Here is a 22,457-nt window from a genome sequence, read left to right on the forward strand (position 1 = left end):
AGAGCTCCTCAGAGTTTCCAGGCTGGGACCAGCTTTGCGCTGTTGCCCCAGCCAGGATCTCTGATAATGGCCCTGGGCAGAACATCCCCACCACCCACCCCAACTGAATGTGGATCTGGGATGATGACTGAGGATTTGGGAATAATTGTGCTGCTTCTGTTTGCATTTACTAAGGGAAAGCAGTAGCAGCGTACACCTCTACAGATTTGGTATATACATTTCTTTACATTAACATATATGTGTTTTGTGTGTTTATATTAACATTGGGAATGTTTTCGCTCATTGCAAATAAGAACCTACATTTTCCAATCTTTATAGTGACCAGCCATCTACTTTACTTAAGACTAAGGGGGTTATGGGACACAGGACTTTCCATTTTAAAACAAGACAAGTTGACATGAGCCAGTAACACCCTGAAGACTTCCCACCTCATGGTCCCCAGTTGGTAGTGAAATAATTGTAATCTGTCTTATTCGCTTCCTAACTCATATAAATGTCTCATTTTCAACCTTGCTGCCCCAAATTACATTGAGGTATTTGTAGCTGGGTAAAGTTTCTAACTGACCAGTCAACAGAAGAGATAAGAGGGGGTTGCCTGGGCCCTTGGTCCTTTGGAGACCAGGAAGGGAAGAGTCCTGGGGGTTCCCTAAAGACGCAGTGCAACTCTGAGTTTTCCTTTTCCTCAAAGTATTGATGAAGATTTCAAGTTGCCTGAAGTCAGGCAGCTCAGACCTCCTTAGTCTGGCACTCCAGTGAACCCAGAGCTTAATGCTGAAGGTGCTGGGTGGGGAAACATTCTCCCTGTCACCTTTGTCTAATTCTTTCCTATGGCCCCTGCACACTTTGTTTCTAGTGGGGAAACAATGTGGTAGGTAGATAGCAGGGAGTGCACTGATTTTTCCAGAGAACTATGGGGGAAGAAATTTTACTCTCAGGTTCTTTCAGATGTTCTAATAATTAAATCAGCATGAGATAGATTAATGAGAAAGTGGCCAAATTTAATTGTACACATATGTATGGGAACCAAACATACATGAAGGTTCGGAGACAGAAAGGGAAAAGGAGGTATATGTGGCATCCTGAGCCAAGGAACGATGTCAGATGCCTTGGGGGCATCAGAGGGGACGAGGGGAATTTGCAGGATGATAAGAAGTGCAGATGTTCAGTAATTAGAAGTTCACCCTGCCCTATGGATAGGTCAGAAAAAGGTATTTCTGATAACTCATTATGGGCAAGGCCCCAATTTAGATTCTTCTGGATAGTTGAGGAGCCCATAGGGTCTCAGCTGCCTTCAGGTCAAACCAATCCACCTGCTAGAGTGGCACACCTTATGGACATCTGTTCTGAATGAGTTCAAAATCCTCTTACTCTTGATATGCGTGGTTTCAGGATATTCGTAAGAAAAAAAAATAGTGTTTGTAAAGAACTTTGCTTGAAAATACATGTTATGCAAATATCGTAAAAGAAGAAAAAATCTCATTCTTATGCACATTTTGCGGTTAGATTTGGTGCCTGCTTGGGTAGCCTTTTACAATCTTTTCTATGAAATCTCTAATTACTATGCCAAACATTTATTGTAAGGACTGAATACTTTTTTTAGTTTAAGACTAAAAAAAGTATTCAGTCCTTAGTTTAAGCCTTTTTTAGTCTAAGCCATAGTTTTTAAAACTTGTTTTTCTTTATGTCAGACCATGCTTAATGCACATTGATTAAACTTGGTAGTATCATCATCGGTTAGTCAAAGGAAGAATATTTGTTTTAAATAAGTTGATGATGTTTAAAGTTCATTTTACTCTAAGTTTTTGTACCCAGATAAGTGGTTGGCTGTTTTGGCCCCTATTCTTGTATTTATCCAAACCAGTTCCCTTCCCTTTGCTATTTTCAAGGAACCTTTTTCTCTGACCCCCACATTCTTCATCCTGGGCTCCCCTGACCACCATGATATAAGGACCCCTTTGGATAAGTTTCTCTGGGTTGGCTTTACTTACTTAATTCTTCCTAAGTGTTTAGGATTCCAGGCCATACTCAGGCCCTGTATGTAGACACAGCTTTCATGGTCCTGGCAGGAGGCTCACAGGACCAGGCTGCTCCATCCCTCACTCACCAAGGTGATGTGGAGCCCATACCTGCCTTACCCTGAGCTTTTCCCACTCCTTTCCATTTCTTTCTGCTCCTTGAGTTTTATAGGAGCATACTTTGGGACCCATACAGGGAACTAACAGTGAGCCAGCACCTACTATGTGCTCTATTTGGTTTCATGGCATTCCTGATTTTAATGTCCCTTATTGGGTGTATTACAGGTCAGACTGTTCAAAAATTCTAATTGCATATTCACTTCATCCATGAAACAAATACACTGTTGAACCCTCCGGCATACTGGCATACTCATTCCAAACCTTTTGAGACCTTGTTTGTCCCTAGCTTTCTCTTGGATGTGAGTGGCATTCACAGGTTGGATGCTCTTTCAGCTCTTTCAGTCTCCTCAGAGATTGAGGGACCCCTTGGGATGCCATGTGCATCTGCATCAGGAGTTCATGATCAGGATGTGTAATCACCCTCAGTTTCAAATCTAAGCAGTGTAGTGGGAAAGTTCTAAAAAGCTTTCTGTATAGCTATTGCTTATACACAAACTTGAGATTCATATGGAAATGTAATTTTCACATTGTATATTTTCTTATTTCCATTTTTTAGAATAGTCTTTGTTCTGTATCATATATATATATGATATATATATATAATGCCACATAAACTAGCCCAATACTATTGAGTGGAATTCTGCATCTCTCATTGCCACAAAACATTTGGAGAACAATTATTGGAGTAATTACCCTGAAAGAAATAAAACACAAATTTCATATTGCTTTATTGTCGCTAATAGAAAGAAGGGAAGGACCGTTGTCAGAATAAGAAAATAGGGGTAGGAATGGTATAAATTTTATTGTGTTTTCATCTTGTCAATCACTTCTGAAGCATTCTGCTTTCCAGATTAACCCGCTTAACCAGTTTTTGTCTGAAGGAAAGAAAAGATAGCAGAGGCAGCATAGAGCAATTATCCCTGTGTTTTTCTATCTGCTGGATTACTTTTTTTTTTTAATCCTCATCCAAAGACATGTTTAGTGATTTTTAGAGAGAGGAAAAGGGAAGGCGGCCGGAGGTGGGGGGGTGGCGGGAGAAAGACATCTGTGTGAGAGAGAAACATCAATTGGTTGCCTTTCACAAGCACCCTGAGCAGAAATGGAAACTGCAACCTAGGCATGTATCCTGACCAGGAATTGAACTGGTGACCTTTTGGTTTACAGAATGACACTTCACTCAATTAAGCTAGACTACCAGGGCTCTGCCTGATGACTTATAATACCTATTTCACACCTTGACTTTATGCTTTCAATCAGATTTTCTTTTTTAATTATCACCCCCTTTAAGCTGATAACCAATTGATAACCAAGCTGATAACCAATTGATAACCAAGCTGATTTTCCAATTGATAATCCACTTTGGGGACATCAGAAGCCTAAGTCTCTGCAGCTCTTGGGTACAGCTAAATGACAGGGCTTTTGCTGTACAGGTGCCTTGCTGACTGTGTCCAGCCCACAGAATAGGTGCAGAGCAATTCCATTTTCTTTTAGAAACTGCTAAGTCCTGGACCAACACCGATAAAAAAACCAAATGAAGTAAGACCACAGGGACATTGCAGTTACACAGATTATTTTAATAGATGACACAGTTTAATAAGGTTTTTGTTTTCTATTTCTAAGGAATTTATATATTTTCTAAGTTTACTTGTTTCAAGAATTTTAAATGTAAATCTTTTTTTTCTTCCTTTTCTTTTAAGGTTGCTGGTGTTGTTGGCCGTGCAGACCTCCTGGGTGCCCTCTTCTTTCTATTATCCTTCCTGGGCTACTGCAAAGCATTGAGAGAAAGTAAGCGTGGTGTTTGTCTTCTTAATTGCATGATGTGAAATGATCTTTTTATGTAAGTTTATCACTTTGGTGGAATGTGGGTCAAAAGGTATAGGCTCTCTCTAGGTATTTTTTAAATTCCATTGCTTTTTTTAATAATACAAAGTTTATACTTCAGTAGTCACACAGGAGCATACTATTAAGCATGAAACCAAGAGATTTTGCTCTTGGCACTATGCTCCTGGCACTAAAGCAATTATGATTGATTTTTGTCATTTTATTTCCAGCAAGACTGTAGGAGAAAAAAAGCTTTTGGTTCTCTCTTATTAAAAACTCTCAGAGAAAAAAATTAGAAAATGCTAAAATGTATAGCTGTGAATATGCACCTGGAGTGTGAGGTTCTTGTTTTTTCATTGGAGCATTATTAATACTTACAAAGAAGGTCCCTGGAGTTGAAGTAACAGTTATGGCAGGTGTGGATATTAGCATCAGTATATTTATTGAAACACAGCAGAATCCCCATATAATGCTTCCCATTTTATGGATTCTGGTCATGTCCTTCCAAATGGTTTTATCATAGAATTTGGATATGATGCATTTAGCTTGTATAGCAATTTACACATGTAACAATTAAACACTCAATTTCTTTATCTGAAGAAGTTAGAACTTCATGGACTATAGAATTCTTTCTTTATATATCACAATCAACTATTTATATTTTTGTTGGTGGGTAGGGGGAAGTGAGGGTCATGATTTCCTGTGTAATGCTAAAGTGATTGAAGCAGAAGCAGCTAAACTCTAGCTTCACTGAGCCTGTTCCATGATGTTTTTCAAAGCTTAGGACAGGCCAGGGCTGCCAGGGCTTTAATATTATTGTCATATACTAATGCATGCCCTTTGATGTCTCTTGTGAATTAATCTCTTATTAATAATGAAAAGCAGGTCACTCATTCAGGATTTTGTGTGTGCTGGGGCTAGTGAAATACAAGAGCTCAGAGTTGGTAAACAGGCCCAAGGGCCAATTCCAGCCCACTTCTCATTCGGCCCACAAACTAAGCATGATTTTTACAGTTTTAAATAGTAGAGAAATTAAAAAAAAAACCACAAGAATAATATTTCACTCCCCACCCCTTTATTAAAGTTTTATTATTGCTTTATCTTACCCAGATAAAAGCACCACTTTTTCCTTCGACTCATCATTTTTCCAACAAAGCAGAGAGTTTGGGAACAGCTGACTAGAACAGCCTCAAGGACAGAGATTAGTGGTAGTGACATTTCTTCCTAAGACTGAAAGTTAACTTAGCCATAAAGCATGTCCAGCTCTTTCTGGAGTCAGGATCTCCCCATCTATAATACTCATACACTAAAACTTGCAAGAGACACATGGTCCCTGGGATCTGATGGGGTGGGGAATTATTCCTGCTCCAGCCTCAGGACATTCTGCACTGTGGTATAGCTTTTCCATAAGATTGTGAATCAGTAATGGGAGTGGGAGATAGTGAAAGGGTCCATTTATTCCCTCACTGTTTTGTTCATCACAGATAATGGTATTTCATATTGATAAGCTGGCAGTTAAATTTGCAGTTAGGTAAAACAACAATCTACCGGTAGTCTTACTTTTCCTGAAGAAAATTAAAAATGAAGTCTGTTTGCTTTTCTCAAAGATAACTCTAAAGTTCTATGGAGTATCATTTTATTAATTTCAACATCCTTTAAAGTGACTACTTCCTATTCTGAATAGATTTCTAAGACATCAGAAGTGCTTTTTGAAGAAAGTACTAAATGCTGATAATTTTAACATATGTGGAACACACTATTTAAGAGGTATAATAAAACCTCTTTTTAATTCTCAAGATTATTCCTATGAAATAATAGAAAAATTATCAGGAGACTAAAATATCTATCAGGTGAACTGATATATTTATTAGCCTTCTTAATGGCATATTCTTTTTTTTAAATTTTTTTATTGATTATGCTGTTACAGTTGTTCTATTCCCCCTTTATTCCCCTTCACCCTACCCCTCATCCCCACCATTACCCCCCCTTTAGTTTATGACCATATGTCTCAAGTCCTTTAGATTCTATATTTCCCATGCTATTCTTGCCCCCCCATCTATTTTCTATCTACTGTCTATGCTACTTATTTTCTGTACCTTCTCCCCCCTTCTCCTCCTCATGGCATATTCTCAGAGAATGGCGAAAAACTACAGACATTTCATATTGTTTTCTAGGGTCCTTTTATTAACCTTTTTCCTATTTTAATTCACATATATACATATTCTGATATATGTATCTATTTTTAATTCATTTGTGAATAATAAAATTTTCTGAGAGCTATCCATGTAAAAGTTAGATTTTTTAAAATAAAACCTTTGAAAACTAATACCAAAGGTAAAAGTGCTTAATGTGTGATGGATTTTCAATTAATACTTTGATTCATAAAAAATTAGTTAAGTATATTTTAGTATTATTGGAACTATATTAACTATTAGCAGCAATATAACCTTTCTTTTTAGTCCAGGAGTATTCTTTTAACATTCGTAACATTTTTACTTTAAAATTGGAAAGAGATTTTATAAAGAGATTGTTATATATAGTATGGGAAATATAGAATCGAAAGAACTTGAGACACATGGTCATAAACTAAAGGGGGGGGTAATGGTGGGGACGGGGGGGTAGGGTGGAGGGGAATGAAGGGGGGAATAGAACAACCGTAATGGCATAATCAATAAAAAATAAAAAAAGAAATAAAGACATCTCTAAAGGTAACTACATAGTTATAAAAAGGTACAATAAATGTAATTTTTGTTTATTAAAAAAAAGAGATTGTTATAGGCCTTTCATATTAAGGATGCAAATGTTCTTGAGAAATATTTAATGTTTACACACCAATAGCAGTGGTGTGTAAACATTAAATGTGGCTTCTGTGGAAACCCTTTTAAGAATATGAAGAGATTTTCATTTGGCTGAAGTTATTTAGAGCAATTAGAAGACGAATGGATGGATAATTTGAAGGCTTCCTGTTGGCCTCTTGTCTACAGGTTGCCTGAGCTTCCCAGGCTCTGTTTTTCTCTTCACTTGAACTCTCTTTAGGGAAAGGAAAGAGTGGATTAAAATTGAGGCTGTGGACCCACTTCCAGACTGGTATAGTTTTTTGAAGTCACCAACAGCTTATTTAGTCTTTGGAAAATACAAAGCTGTAGGAGGTTGCCCCTCTTCATCTGTCTAGGCCTTAGTGTTTTGACCATATAAGTTATTTCTGGCCATGGACTTTTGTTTCCTTTCGGTCCTCTGTGTCCTCCTGCCCACACAGGCTTTAAGTTATATCAGCGTGTTTTTTTCTCGGGAGTTTAAAGTGGATGAAAACACCCATCCCTCAAGCTGTACTCTCCGTCGTTTTGAGTTGTTTTCACTGTTCTTTTCAGTTCCCACTCATTGTCTTCCCAGATGAAGATTGAACTCTCCCTCCCAAACTTGTTGCAGGTGTGGAGGTGCAGATCAATGTTAACTCTTAAGAGAGGGTCTTGCAATCAGTTATTAGCTTATTTGGAGGAAGTCCTTCCTGTGTCCTACACACAAGGCAGTTCTCTGTCCCCTCCTTAACAAGGTTCTGTGTCCTTGAGCCATACCTGCTATAACCCCAGGATCCAGCAGAGCAGGGCAGGACTTTTTGACTGGAAGTGCAACTCCTTCCCCCTTGCTCTACTCCACTCAGTACCATCTGAAGAGCATCTTCTCTCTGCCAGCCCCTCTGCTGTATTTGGTTCTTCACAGCTGCCAAATCCCCCTTTGTCTCATTATCACCCAAACTAGTGAAGGCTGATGAGGTCAGGTGGAGCCTTTCCTAGTCTCTGTTGACAGAGGTACTATGTTTTCAGCATCTCTTCCATGTTTCAGATTTTTCCATACTCATTTTTAAATATGCTAAAATAGAAACTACTTGTTTGCTTATAGATAATATCTTCCTGGGATAATTTTTAAACATCATGTTGATGCCCAATTCATAAATATGATGACTGAATCTTTTTTTAGAGGAGCAAGGTTATCACAAACTAATAATAACCTCACAGAGAAGAAGAAGTAAACACTCCATTTGCAAAATAATTCTGGTTAAGGAATTCATAAGACACTTTTTTGAATCTGTTCTAAAATGGCATACAGGATTATCAATTTTGGTCACTCATTCTTTCACCGATAATTAATCAAACATTGAGGGCATCCTTTGTATCAGGCCCTGTGTCAGGGGCCTGATAAACTAGAAAGACAGAGTCCCTGCCCTTGAAGGGCTTAGGGTCTAGTATAGCTTGATTAAAATAAAGCTCCCATTATTCAGGATGCTCAAGGAACAGAATATCCTGCTTCCCTATATTCCTCTGTTAAGTTTTCCTTCCTATACCTGCCTCACAACAGGTACTCAGTAAATATCCCCTTCTTTTCATGGTGTGTTTATGTAGAATGGATGACTGTGATCTCTAAAACTGCTAGTTTCTGCTTGTTTTCCCTGGAATGTACACTTTATTTTAGTGAGATATAATTGACATATAACATTGTATTAGTTTTACATGGACATCATAACAATTTGATATATGTATATGACGTCTGCCCAGAAAGTGTCCAGCCATGCAAGATGAAAAATGGAGACATTTATTGAAGAAGAGACAAGAACCATTATACATAGGACAGTGATGCCCCAGCACTTTCAAAGTAGGCACCTTGGGACCTCACATAGTTCTCAGAATTGCTGTCAGCTTCCCCATCGTGTTTTGCTGAATTTCATTGACAGTCTGAAATATTTTCCTTTTCAAAGGTGATTTTAGTTTTGGGAAAAGCCAGAAGTTGCAATATGCCAGTTCTAGGGTTTAGTGGTGCTGAATTACCTGGGCGATTTGATGTTTTGCCAAAAATCTCTGCATGAGATGTGATACATGAGTAGGCACACTGTCATGATGAAGCTGCCAATCACCAGTTGCCCACAGGCATGACTGTCTCAATCATGCGAATAGTTTCCTTTTGGAGGAATCTTCAAGCTAAATGCAAAATTTAATGCAGATTTGTTGCTCTGTTTGCTCAGTCATTTCGAATGCGAAGTCCACACAGTATACATGCTCACTCAACCATATCTACTGCCCCCACTGACTAGTACAGTGAAGTCATCATTGTTCATTCATGTGCATTCTAGTCCACTCTCCTTGGCTGCCAGATTATATTGATGTCATGTGAACCGTTCTTGTTATATTAACAATGGCTGGATTTTTCTCCAGACAGACCTCATTGTATATTGCAAAATGATTACCATAGTAAGTCTACTTAACATCCATCACCATACACAGTTACAAATTTATTTTTCTTATAATGAGAACTTTTAGATTTACTCTTGGCAACTTTCAGATATATAGTACAGTATTAACAGCAGTCACCATGCAATACATTACACCCTCCAGACTTATTTATTTCATAACTGGAAGTTTGTACCTTTTCAATGCCACCCCGCCCCACCTCTGGCAACTAACTACCAGTCTGTTCTCTCTCTGAGTTTGGTTTTCTTTTCTTTTTTTTTATACTCATAAAAGTGAGATCCCATAGTATTTGTCTTTCTCTGACTTATCTCAGCATAATGCCTTTGAGGTCCATCCTTGTTATTGCAAATGACAAGATTTCCTTTTTTGTGGCTAAACAATACTCCATTGTATACACATACAATGTTTTCTTTATGCATTTGTCTGTCAGCGGACACTTAGATTATATCTATTTCTTGGCTATGGCTATTGTAAATAATGCTGCAATGAATATAGGGGTGCATATGTCATTTCAAGATAGTGATGCTGGATCATATGGTAATTCATTTTATATTGCTAATTTCTTTCATTTACTCTCTGTTAAATTTCCTTGAGTCAAACAGAGAAGAGCTCTTGATACTAATGGAGATTAGGTGTATATATATTCATTTGGACTTTAAGACATCTTAAGAAATAGTCATACATTTTTGTTTTCCCCTATCTAGTCGGTGTGTACTAAACAAAAAGCTGAATAGTAAACACATGTCATGACAATGAGGATTTCTTGTTCCAGTTGCTTGTGTTGTTCACATGTTTGTAATTGTTCCACTGAGAATAAAAGTTCTTTCATGATGGAAGTTCAGTTCAATATTTATTGGATACAAATAATAATGCTATTCATTATTTAAACTTATATTTCAAGTGATCTGGTCTTTGTTCTTTTTGGATCTGAACATAAATTCAAAGAAAGGCCTAGCATGAGTTACATATACACTTGGAAGTTCTTGAAAAACAAGAACTTTTTTGCAGAGGACCAGATTTAATATTTCTTAATAAGGGAATGAAAAATTGAATACTCTGAAATTAATGATTTAACTAGTTAAAAAGCTCTTTCAAAGGATACACTTCTTTTTGATAACCTCATTAGCTTTCTTTATAGATGTGATGTCTGTATTTTAAAATTCTGTGCAGTTTTTAACTGTTTGAGTTTATTAACAAGAAATTCTCTGCTAACCTCTGGAATCCTGGGATTAATCTACAAACTTACACTTGTCTGCCTTGTTTTCTTTTTTTTTTTATGTTTAAATAGAATATCTTCAATTAAGATCTTTTGCAACAGAATCTTTTTTAGAAAAAAAAATCTTTATAAAAGAAGTATGTATGTATATATATATGTGTGTGTGTATATGTATATATATACATATTTTAAGTTACTTTATTATTGTTCAGTTACAGTTGTCTCCCCACCACTCCCCCCAACCCCAGCCATACCTACCTCCTTCCCTTGCATCCACCCTCCCCCTTGGTTTTGTCCATGTGTCCTTTATAGTAGTTCCTGAAAACCCTTCTCCCCAATGTCCCCTCCTCCTTCCCCTATGGCTATTGTTAGATTGTTCTTAATTTCAATGTCTCTGGTTATATTGTTTGCTTTTTTCCTCTAGTCGATTATATTCTACTTAAAGGTGAGATCATATGTATTTGTCCCTCACCGCCTGGCTTATATGCTCTCCAGTCCCATCCATGCTATTGCAAAGAGTAGGAGCTCTTTCTTTCTCTCTGCTGCATAGAATGCCATTGTGTAAATGTACCATAGTTTTTTGATCCACTCGTTTGCTGATGGGCACTTAGGTTGCTTCCAGCACTTGGCTATTGTAAATTGTGCTGCTATGAACATTGGGGTCCATGGGTTCTTTTGAATTGGTGTTTCAGGGTTCTTAGGTTATATTCCCAGCAGTGGGATTGCTGAGTCAAAAAGCAGTTCCATTTTTAGTTTTCTGAGAAAATTCCATACTGTTTTTCATAGTGGCTGCACCAGACTGCATTTCTACCAACAGTGCACTAGGGTTCCCTTTTCTCCACATCCTTTCCAACACTTCTTTGTTAATTTATTTATGATGGCCATTCTGACATGTGTGAGGTGATATCTCATTGTGGTTTTAATGTGTATCTCTCTGATGGCTAGTGATGCTGAGCATCTTTTCATATGTCTCTGGGCCCTCTGTATGTCCTCCTTGAAGAGGTGTCTGTTCAAGTCTTTTGCCATTTTTTAATTGAGTTTTTTGTCTTCCTGAAATGGAGTCATGTGAGTTATTTATATATTCTGGAGATCAAACCCTTTGAGGTATCATTGGCAAGTATGTTTTCCCATATAGTTGGTTCTCATATAGTTTCTCATTAAAAAAAATAATAAGTCAGATGAAGTTGATGGTGCACTGGTTACTTTTTCTTAGTGTCCAAAACAAAAAGTATTATGCTTATGATGTGACGTTTGTCGTTATTTATCTCTCTCTTAAAAGCCTCATTTCAGATTGGGAACCTCATCTCTCTTGCTAGACTAGCCAAAACAAATTTTCTAAGTTAATACCTTATAATACTTGTTTCATGGGAGTGAGAACTGAGAAATTTAATTACTCTCATTTATAGTGGGGAGGAAAGAATCTTTTCAAGAAGGGAATGAATTTGCTACATAACTAGAACAACCATTTTAACTTCTTATTTATTGTAAAAGACAAAATTTTAAATCTCAGTTGTTTTCAATTCTTAAACTTTATTTGCTATATTGCTCTCCTTACCATAGTCAGGCAGCTAAAATACAGTAATTCTTACTCTTGGGATATCATTTCCTTATATTTTCATTTTGAATTAAGATATCTCTTTTTATTTGACTTAGAGTCATGCTAGGTTAAAAAAAGTAGGGCAAATGAGTAGCTCACATAGTATAGGACGCTTGTGTTTGGATTTGGGGTCCTTGCTGACTGAATTGTGGCAGCGGTATTTCATGTGTGTTCTCTTTTCTCTGCTTTCATGTTCCTTTTGTTTCTGCATTGCTTGATTTTCCCAGAATGGTCCTGTGGTTTTAGAAAGGCAGTATCCGACTTTTTTCATTTTGCTGGGGGAAGCAAGGATTTGTTGGCACCAACTTTGGACTGAGAATCTAATGCTCATTGTGTTGCTGTGGCAAGGAGAGTTAGGACCACCTGTCAGGGTGGCGTGGTTCCCACATGCAACATGATGTGCCAGTTTCAAGGCAGCTGAGATGCCAGGCATTGCCTGGTGGAGAGAGTGGTATAATGTGATGCTTTTTCTGAAAGATCTTCCCACTGGAAATTAGTGCCAAATCTGAGGCACTTGCTTCATTAAATTGACCACATCTGTTGGCACTTCTGGGTGTTAGCACTGACAAAGGTCTAATAGTGCATTTTTGTTTTGTGTTATCTCCTGTGCTTCCTCCACTCCATTAATCTTTGCCTCTATTTACCTAAGTGATTGAATTGTCTTAGATGATAGAAACATATACAGAAACAAGGTAGGTGTTTTCTAGGCCTATCTCTTTAATTTCTGGATTATAAACTGTTAATGATTCCTAACACTGCATAATTATCTTAGAGCAAGTTGTCTTCTTAAGTGATGAGAGATGTTTCATGGTGAAAAGATAGTTTGTGATTTGTTTTATTTTTTTCTCTTCTCCTGGGTCACTGGTACTTAAAATTTAGCAGTCTGAATGGAGGTAAAATGGAGAAAAGGACTCTGGGTAAAGGTAACATCCTGAGATGCTTACACAGAGCTATGCACAAGTTAGAATTCTCTATTTGGGCAAGGATTTTTTTTTAATAAAAATATTTATAAATGCAACTGCACTAGAGATGATGTCTGCCTCTCAGAATTTATTTTTACTGTTTTTAACAGTTACTTCCCGGTTTAAAATTAGAGTAGTCAGTTTTCCTATGCCTTTTAATATTTTCTTATGTAATTTTTTAAATAGATTTTTTAAAACAGTCTAATACACAGTGAAGGTTTTTTTATTGTGAGGAGTTTTGAAGACTAAATTAAAAGTGAAAAGACTTTACTTTTGTCTGGATTTGTTCACATTAAACAAATTCTTAACTTTTTGGTATCAAATTACATTTCATAATTGCACAACAAATACAATAATTAAATATGAATTCTGCTAAACATGGAAATAAAAGGAACTACTGATTGAACAGCTATTTATTGAGTGCCCACTAAACACAAGATGGCCTACCATTATTTTTCAGTTGTCTTATTCAAATGCTCAAACTTGGAAATGAAAGATTGATTTGCATTAATCATTGAATAAGAACAGTCACAAAAACACAAAGTCCAAATTCATCTAGATTATGTGTATATTGGCCATTATTAGTATTAGTCACCTTGACAAATCAAAACTCAATGAAAATGTTAATTTGGGAAATTACGTAGGTAAAATCATACTTCAGTAGGTTGCGTGACCAGATGTCCCTTAGGCTGGGCTGTACCCTAACTCAGGACTAGCTTCTGAGTAGATTATTTAATTTTTATGCATCCTTTCTTGTTCACTCCCAGTATTGGGAACACTTTGTCAGTGCCATGGTTTATCATGCACATATATGCCACACATTTGTAAAGAGACACTTCTAGTTTATATGAAATATTTCATAAATATTACTTAATTTTTCAGTTTAGATTCTGGGAAAACTGAAGTGCGTGTGAATGCTTAGTCTTATGACACCTCATAAAATAGCAAATGTTTAGTCTGATAGGGACTTGAAGTGGGGGGCAGTTGGATTTAAGTAGGCAAAATCATTTCATATTTTGTTTTAAAAAGCAGATTTGAAATATATACATGGCCATGTGCCAACCATTTCATCTATGAACTAGGTCCTTGAGCACATGCCAGGGGTGTCCAACCTTGTGGCATCTCTGGGCCACACTGGAAGAAGAGGAGTTGTCTTGGGCCACACATTGAATACTTTGTGACATGTAATCACAAAAACTCTCATAATATTTTAAGTAAATTTATGATTTTGTGTTGGGCCATATTCACAGCCATCCTGGGCTACATGCAGCCCATGGACTGTGGGTTGGACACCTCTGATGGTTCTAGGCAGTAGAAATACAATAAGAGCCATGCACGTGATTTAAAATTTTGTGCTAGCCACATCATAAAAAGCAATATGTGAGATGAATTTTAATAATACATTTTATTTAGCCCAATGTCTGATTTCAGCATGTAATGAGTATAAACGTAATGAAATATTTTACATTCTTTTTTATTCTGAACTCTTCAAAATCAGGTATTTTACACTTACAACATGTCAGTAATAACTAGATAAAATTCAGATGCTCATTACCTATAATGCCTACCCTTTTATATATATATAAAAATCTCACTTGAAAATATGTTCATTGATTTTTAAAGACAAACATCAGTGTTTGTCTCTAAACAGAGAAACATCAATCAGTTGTCTCCTATATGCACCCTGAATGGGTATGTGCCCTGAAGGAAATTGAACCCATAACCTTCTGATATATGGGACAGTGCTCCAACCAACTGAGCTGCCTGGCCAGGGCAGTGCCTTTTCTGGACAGTGGTGGTCTAGTATGGTTTTCTGAATGTGAAAACATCACTTGGTTTGTAATTAACTGACTACTGAAGTGTTGTCTTTGATCTGATATTACCACTGTTGAGATATGACACAATATTTAATAATCACTGGAATTGAAGAAATGTCAACAAAGAGACAATTGTTTTCATCTTTCATACATTTCCATAGTGGATATGTTTGAGCAAAATCAGAATTAGAAGAGAAAATTAAAGAGAGGGGCTCATCCAGAAAAATTGTGAGAAGTTTTGAGTACTGAATTTGGGTTTCGAGAAATATGGTGAATTATACAGTGAGAAGGGACAAGGCTATCATTAAGTCTGAAGGTTGTATTTTCTATATGTATTCAGTGAAATCTCTGATTTGGTCCTAAAAGATGAGCTTATGACTTTTGCATCTGTAGTAATTATTTTCTATTTACAACTTTACTTTTTTAATTGATTTTAGAGAGAGAGAAACATGGATTTGTTGTTACAATTATTTATGCATTTATTGGTTGCTTCCTCTATGTGCCCTGACTAGGGATCAAACCCACAACCTTGGCATATTGGATTATGCTCTAACCAACTGGCCTACCCAGCTAGGGCTGTGTCTGTAGTAATTTACCTTTGTCTTAATAGAGTACTTTTAAGAGTAGTCCTTTGAATGTTTTAATGGAGGAACTGGGAGATTTTTTCCTAGCCAAAGCCACTTACCATATTTTGAAATGTGTAATGTGCACCCATGTTTTTGTGCACAGTATACATGGGATTATTATATTTATTAATATTCCCATAACATGTGGTCATTATACCCATGTATAATGCACATCCTAATTTTAACCTCAGAATTTGGGCAAAAAAGTACCCATTATACATGTCAAAAGACAGTACTCCATGTGGGGGAATTTAATTTATCTATGTTACAGTCAAGTAAAATACAAGCTCATTCAGTTTTTCTAGGAAGAAATGTAAAATGATTAAGGGACTTGCTTGTAATGTGAAGATTGGGAACATTATGTTGGAAAATCATACGATTTGTGAAGAGGTGTGAACACAAATTGTGGGAGTGGAAGGAGACGCTTATAAAAAAATCAAATTCAGGTAATTTGGGGAGAGGTCTATTTGGTTTCTAGTGAAAAACTGAACCTAATGCTTAGCGAACATGAAAACAATGAGTTGGGTGAGGCCAGGGGTCCACAGTGCCGTCTCCTGGTGCTGGGCCTGAAGCAGAGCCTGCCTGGAAGGGTGCGGGGACCAGGGCGGGGTGTCTTATATCTTGTTTATCTGTAGAGAGGACCCCTGTTGTGGTAATTAATGCATTCATTTATCATTAAGGGTGTCTGTTTACATAAAAAGTGCTAATATGAGAAAATCCTGAAAATGGTCTGACGACTCAGGAAGCTATGTTATGAGAGACAAACTGAATGAACCATATGCACACCAAGATGGACAGGACAAACCTTAAGGGTGTCATCTGCTATCCATTTTTGTCATGTCAGAAGGTATAGCATTGTGAGCTGTGATCACCTCTGTTTTGCCGGATGGATCCCTGTGTTGTGCAGCTAACACTTGGAGGCCTTTCTCAAAGTCATATTGGAAAGGAGTTAACTAATGTGTTAGCTTTAAGGTTAATTTGGCCATATTTTTAAAAAGATTTTTGTATCTACTTCCGCCAAGATAGAGGCATAGGTGGAGACGCCGTGCTTTCTCACACAACCAAGTTTAGAGACAATTAAATATTAGCAACAGAAAACACAGTCAGAACACAGAAAATTGAACTTTTTGGAAGTCTGTTAACAACACCTTCTTCAGCCTGACCAGTAAGAGGGGTGAAACCAGCAGCTGGTGGAGTGGGGTAGCACAGGAAAACTCAGTCAGCCGGACTCAGGCTCCAGGAATCCAGGCACAGGGTTGGACCTACTGAGAGACCCAGCGAGCGACCGTGGGGAAACAGTGAGGGAGCAGGGCTGCGGGTTGACTGTGGTCCATGACTGTGCATGTACAAAAGTTGTATTACTTTAAAGCTATTGCTCATGTGGTCTCCCATAATTTTCCTTGATTGGCCACCGGGGAAGGTGATCACACAATGTTAATTTATTATAATGCTATTATAATGAAGCTGGGGTCTTGTAGCATCTTCTGCTCAGGTGCATTCTTGATTGACCATGAGTCAGTGCTTTTCCATAAGGTGGGAACAACTGGTCTTATAAGAGGATCTCTGTCCTTTATCTATGTCTTTTATCTTAGCCTTGGGGAACCTCTGGAGTTTCCTCCTTCCTGACTATCTCCTGCTTCACCTGGAGTACAGTCCCAGAAAACCCAGAGAGGTTTCATGTAACCAAGTCAGGAAAACTTTAAATGTCATTATTCACAGAAGGGTCACTTTTATACTGTAGGTAACAGAAAAGATTAGAAAGTCCTAAAACAGGAGTGTTTATTGCCTTTTATAAGACAATAGAATCTAAATTAATGAAGCTTTGCTGTTGATCTCTTGGATGTGTGGAAAGCCTTAAAGTGCCTCAACTGTAATAGTCAAATTAAAATTTTTAATATTTATTATGCCTGTTCATACATTAAACCTGGAAATTCGATATACATAGACTACCTAAGAAGCTCAGAAAATATTAGCCTGTGCATCCTTTCTGCCCGATTCCTGATTGTCTTCTGCTATTGGACCCTGTTCGTGAGTGAGGACATTTTCCCCATGAGCCAGTTGGCCCTCAGGCAGCCTGGCAGTGCCAGAGCAGGTTTCAGTCACATTGGGCTTAGCCCAACTCACATTTTGCTCAGCTGGGCATAGACCCTCCTTGTCTTGAGAAGAATCACCACCTACACTAGAATGTATAAGGTTAGGAGGGCCTCCCACCCAAGATCCCATGGCTGTTCCTTGATAGAAAGCCTGAGTATCCTTTAGGTCTTCCATCCTGGGACTTTGCTGATACGTTTTTTAATATTCACAGGGTTTTTTTATATCACTTCATTCAGAATCTGCATCACAAATACACATACCAAATACACTTAAGTGTTGGTTTCAATATCTCTCTGTGTCTCTCTCTCTCCCTCTCCCTCCCTCATTCTCACTTTCCCTGTCTCTCCAAACATTTAATTGTTGGTTTTATGATCAAGCAGTTTAATGAAAACAAACATATATCTTATCACTGCATAATGAGCTTGGCACCTCCCTGGAAACCTGGGCAGTTTTGCTGATTTATGTGCAGCATTTATTGAATGTTTTCTGTGGTTCCAGAACTATATCAAGTGATTTTTTTTAATGTATGCACATAGTTAAGAAAATGCTAAAGGTATAAAGGGTTATACAACAAAAAGTAAGCCTTCCCTACTCAAATTTTTCTTCTTAAAATTGTTCAGAAACTAATATAGTTGGTTTGTTACATGCTTTTCAGAGATATGTCTTACATTTACAAGCATATTTATGTAATTTTTAACATATTTCCAGATATTTCTATATAATTTTTCCCTTTCAAATAAAGATTATATAGTTAATGTTGCCCTCATTTTATAGTTGATGTCACTGTGACGGTGAGTGTAAGTAATTTGCTCAGGGTCACATAGTAGATGACAGAGCTGGAATGTAGACCAGGAGTTCCAGTCTTAAGCAAAATTGAACCAAGATTTACAGGCATAGTAGGCAAGCTAATAATTTCATCCTCAAGCAGGTTCACTTTGCCCCACTTCAAAGCTCTTTTTTTAGGTGTTCACCATCTATCTAGATGAGGAGGTAGAAGTCTCACAAAGAAAGAACAGAGATGAGCATTACATTTTTCCTTTCCTCTCCTTCCAAACAGTTCAGCTCATGATCCCAAATTGCAGATAACACCCACTGAACAGTGTATGACCAGACCCTTCCTCCTCTGAAGGCAGTTTAGGGACCATGGGTTATTACTCGAGCTCAGCTCCACTCAAGCTTCTTACTACACTATTCACATTTCTAGTGATGTTTTGTTTTCCTGTTGTTGCCTGAATTTCCCATGAAGGTTGGCAGTCCAGACTGGCCTGTGCCTTCACCTGCCCCAGGTGCTAGGTGGGTGCCAGGCCTTGGTCAGTGGTCTTGCATCATCACAGGTCTGGGCCATTCCACACGGGAAGCAGAGCAGACCCATTTTATACCACCTAATGTTCAGAGAGCCCAGATTTCTGTCTGAGGAGTAGTAGTGACTCAGAGCTGTTCAGGCATTCCCATTACTCCTTCATTGCAGCAGTAGTGGTGACTGCTGAGGTCGTTGTGCAACCAGATGCTGTACTTACACTCTTAGTGAGAGTTCTCAATGTAACTCCTCAAAATGATCTATTAGGTGATTGGCAGGTTGGGAAGAAGGAACCTGTACCATGTAGACTGTGAGATGAGATGTCTTTGTAGCCAGGGCTTTGTTACAATGCCTCCCAAAAGTTCTGGGCACCTGCTAGGCTATGCCTTGAGAAGAGATTTGTGTACTATTTAGAAGGTGGTGTCTAGCCAGAAATGCAGGAGTCAACACAGGCAACCACAGAGAAATGCTGTCAGGACTTCCGGCCAAGATGGAGGTGTAGGTAGAAACACTGTGCCTCCTCCCACAACCAGGTTTAAAGACAACAAAGTTTTAGTAACAAAAACACAACCAAAACACAGAAAATTGAACATTATGGAAGTCCTACAACAACAAACCATTTATCTAGACCGGTAAGAGGGGTGGAGTCAGTGGCTGGATGAGTGGGGCACACAGGAAAAAGTGGCCAGCGGATCCAGAAGCACAGGCGGCAATTGGCGGATCCCAGGCATGGGATGGCAACAAGAGGACCCAGTGGGTGCGTAAGGCGCCTGGCTGACCATAGTCACACATTCGTACGCAGATAAACCAGGCAAAGTGACGAGCAGTGAGACACCACTAACCCAGGGCCCCAGTGCCAGGAATTAAAGCCCAAAAGCACCAATTGGAAAAACTTTCGGGGTCGAGGTGCTGGGAGAAGCTCCCAGGCTCAAAGGGAGTTTGTTGGAGAGACCCACGAGGTCCTGGAGGGTGCACAAGCCCACACATATGGGAAGCAGCACCAGAAAAGCCCAATTTGCTTGCGGGAAGCAGCAGAGGGAACCAAAATCCAAGAGAGAGCTGAACAAATGCCATTGCCCCTCTCTGACCCTGCTCCCACACACAGCGTCACAACCCAGCAACTGGGACACATGGACATAAACTAAAGGGGAGAACGATGGGGGAGGGGTGTGCAGGGTGGAGGGGAATGAAGGGGGGAAATGGGACAACCGTAATGGCGTAATCAATAAAATATATTTTAAAAAATATAAATAAATAGAATATTTTTTAAAAAAAGAAAGAAATGCTGTCAGAAGACCATACTCTGTTTTTACATTGTGGCTATGTAAAGTGCATGCTTAGAATAGTAGTTCCTGGTGCTAACAAGACTGAGCTGTGTTGTGTGACTTTTATGTTTGTATTTCTCTTTAACTGACAGGTAATAAGGAAGGACCATATTCTACATTCTGGGTATTGCTGAGTATCCTTCTGGGAGCTATGGCTATGCTGTGCAAAGAGCAAGGGATCACTGTGCTGGTAAGGCCTGAGACATGGTCAGGATCTGCTGTAAACATACCGTTTCCCCTCCTATAAAGACATATTGAGCTGGGCCTACCTGTGTGACCTCTGTTGCACCCCATTGCTGTCCTACAGTTGTAGACATTTCTGGATCAACTACTCGTGCTCTCAGAGTCCTGGTGTTTCATATGGTAATTGACTGCCTCAGTTGACAATCATTAACAAGTGATGGAAATGGAGATTGGGAAGTTCCTTTTTCTTTATCGCTTTTATTTTTTAATTACATGACATACATTATTCCATCTGGCAACTGTCAAAATGCTCCCTGCCATATATCTATGAGTGTTTTTGTTCTGCTTGTTTATTTTTTTTCTATTTCTGTTCTTTTTTTTTAATTTTTTTATTGATTATGCTGTTACAGTTGTTCTATTCCCCCCCTTCATTCCCCTCTACCCTACCTCCCGTCCCCACCATTACCCCCCCTTTAGTTTATGACCATGTGTCTCAAGTCCTTTAGATTCTATATTTCCCATACTATTCTTGCCCTCCCCCTATCTATTTTCTATCTACTGCCTATGCTACTTATTTTCTGTACCTTCTCCCCCCTTCTCCTCCTCCCACTCCCCTGATGCTAACCCTCCTTGAGATCTTCATTTCTATGTTTCCACTCCTGATCTAGCTGTCCTTTTAGTTTGCTTTTGTTTTAGGTGTGGTTGTTAATAACTGTGAGTTTGTTGTCCTTTCACTGTTCATGTTTCTTTAACTTCTTTTTCTTAGATAAGTCCCTTTAACATTTCATATAATAAGGGCTTGGTGACGATGAACTCCTTGAATTTGATCTTATCTGAGAAGCACTTTATCTGTCCTTCCATTGTAAATGAAAGATTTGCTGGATAGAGCAATCTTGGTTGTAGGTCTTTGGATTTTATGACTTGGAATACCTCTTTCCAGACCCTTCTTGCCTGTAAGGTCTCTTCTGAGAAATCTGCTAACAGTCTGATGGGGACTCCTTTGTAGGTGACTGTCCCCTTAGCTCTTGCTGCTTCTAGGATTCTCTCCTTCATTTTAATCTTGGCTAATGTAATGATGATGTGCCTTGGTGTGTTCCTTCTTGGGTCCAACTTCTTTGGGACTCTCTGAGCTTCCTGGATTTCCTGGAAGTCTATTCCTTTGCCAGATTGGGGAAATTCTCCTTTATTATTTGTTCAAATTAGTTTTCCACTGGTGGCTGTGCCTTTCCCCCTTCTGGTACCCCTATAATTTGGATGTTGGAGCATTTAAAGATGTCCTGGAGCTTCCTAAGACTCTCCTCATTTCTTTGAATTCTTGCTTCTTGACTCTTTTCTGTTTGGCCATTATTTGCTTTCTTCTGGTCCACTCCATTGATTTGAGTCCCAGTTTCCTTTTCATCGCTATTGGTTTCCTGTGCAATTCCATTCATTTCAATTAGTTTCGCCTTCATATATTTGTCTAATTTGTGGCTATAATCAACCAGTTCTGTGAGGATCCTGATCACCAGTGTTTTAAACTGTGCGTCTGAGAGTTTTGCTATTTCTTCATCACTTAGATTTATAGGCTCTGGGGCTTTGAGATCTTCTTGAGCCATTTTTGGTCTTTTCGCACCGTTTAAGTGTGAGGAAGGAGCCTTGGACTCCCAGGTCGCTGGGTTGTGACGCTGTATGTGGAGGTGGGGTCAGAGCAGGGAAATGGCGGCGCCCTCCCTGCAGCTTGCCACGGGGACCTGCTGGGTCCCGGTCCAGTTGCCCACTCCCTCGCTTGTCTATCCGCGCACAAATGCGCGACCACAGTCAACCCGCAGCCCTGCGCCCTCGCTGTTTCCCTGCGGTCGCTCACTTGGTCACTCGCTGGGTTGCTCACTAGGTCCAACCCTGCACCTGGGTTCCTCGCACCTGAGTCCGTCTGACCGAGTTTTCCTGTGCAACCCCGCTCCACCAGCTGCTGGTTTCTCCCCTTACCGGTCAGGCTGAAGAATTTGTTCTTAACAGACTTCCGAAAAGTTCAATTTTCCGTGTTCTGGCTGTGTTTTCTGTTGCTAATATTTAGTTGTCTCTAAACTTGGTTGTGTGAGAAGGCACAGATATCCACCTATGCCTCCATCTTGGCGGAAGTCCCTATTTTATTTTTTAGATTCAAT

At 38.8% G+C, this 22,457-nt stretch overlaps 1 protein-coding gene across 5 annotated transcripts in view; it reads left to right on the plus strand.

Annotated features, from left to right (window-relative positions):
• TMTC4 (transmembrane O-mannosyltransferase targeting cadherins 4) overlaps positions 1-22,457 on the plus strand; it is a 90,431-nt gene that overhangs the window by 12,774 nt on the left and 55,200 nt on the right. For all 5 annotated transcript variants that reach the window (XM_037143360.2, XM_037143359.2, XM_037143361.2 and 2 more), the window contains exons 5-6: positions 3,833-3,920; positions 20,223-20,320. In XM_037143360.2, coding sequence (XP_036999255.2) covers positions 3,833-3,920; positions 20,223-20,320 — 186 coding nt within the window. The remainder of the gene's footprint in view (positions 1-3,832; positions 3,921-20,222; positions 20,321-22,457) is intronic.

The sequence above is a fragment of the Artibeus jamaicensis genome, unplaced genomic scaffold (assembly GCF_021234435.1).
Source record: "Artibeus jamaicensis isolate MK-2021 breed Jamaican fruit bat unplaced genomic scaffold, CSHL_Jam_final contig_1819, whole genome shotgun sequence".
In the NCBI taxonomy this organism is placed as follows: domain Eukaryota; kingdom Metazoa; phylum Chordata; class Mammalia; order Chiroptera; family Phyllostomidae; genus Artibeus; species Artibeus jamaicensis.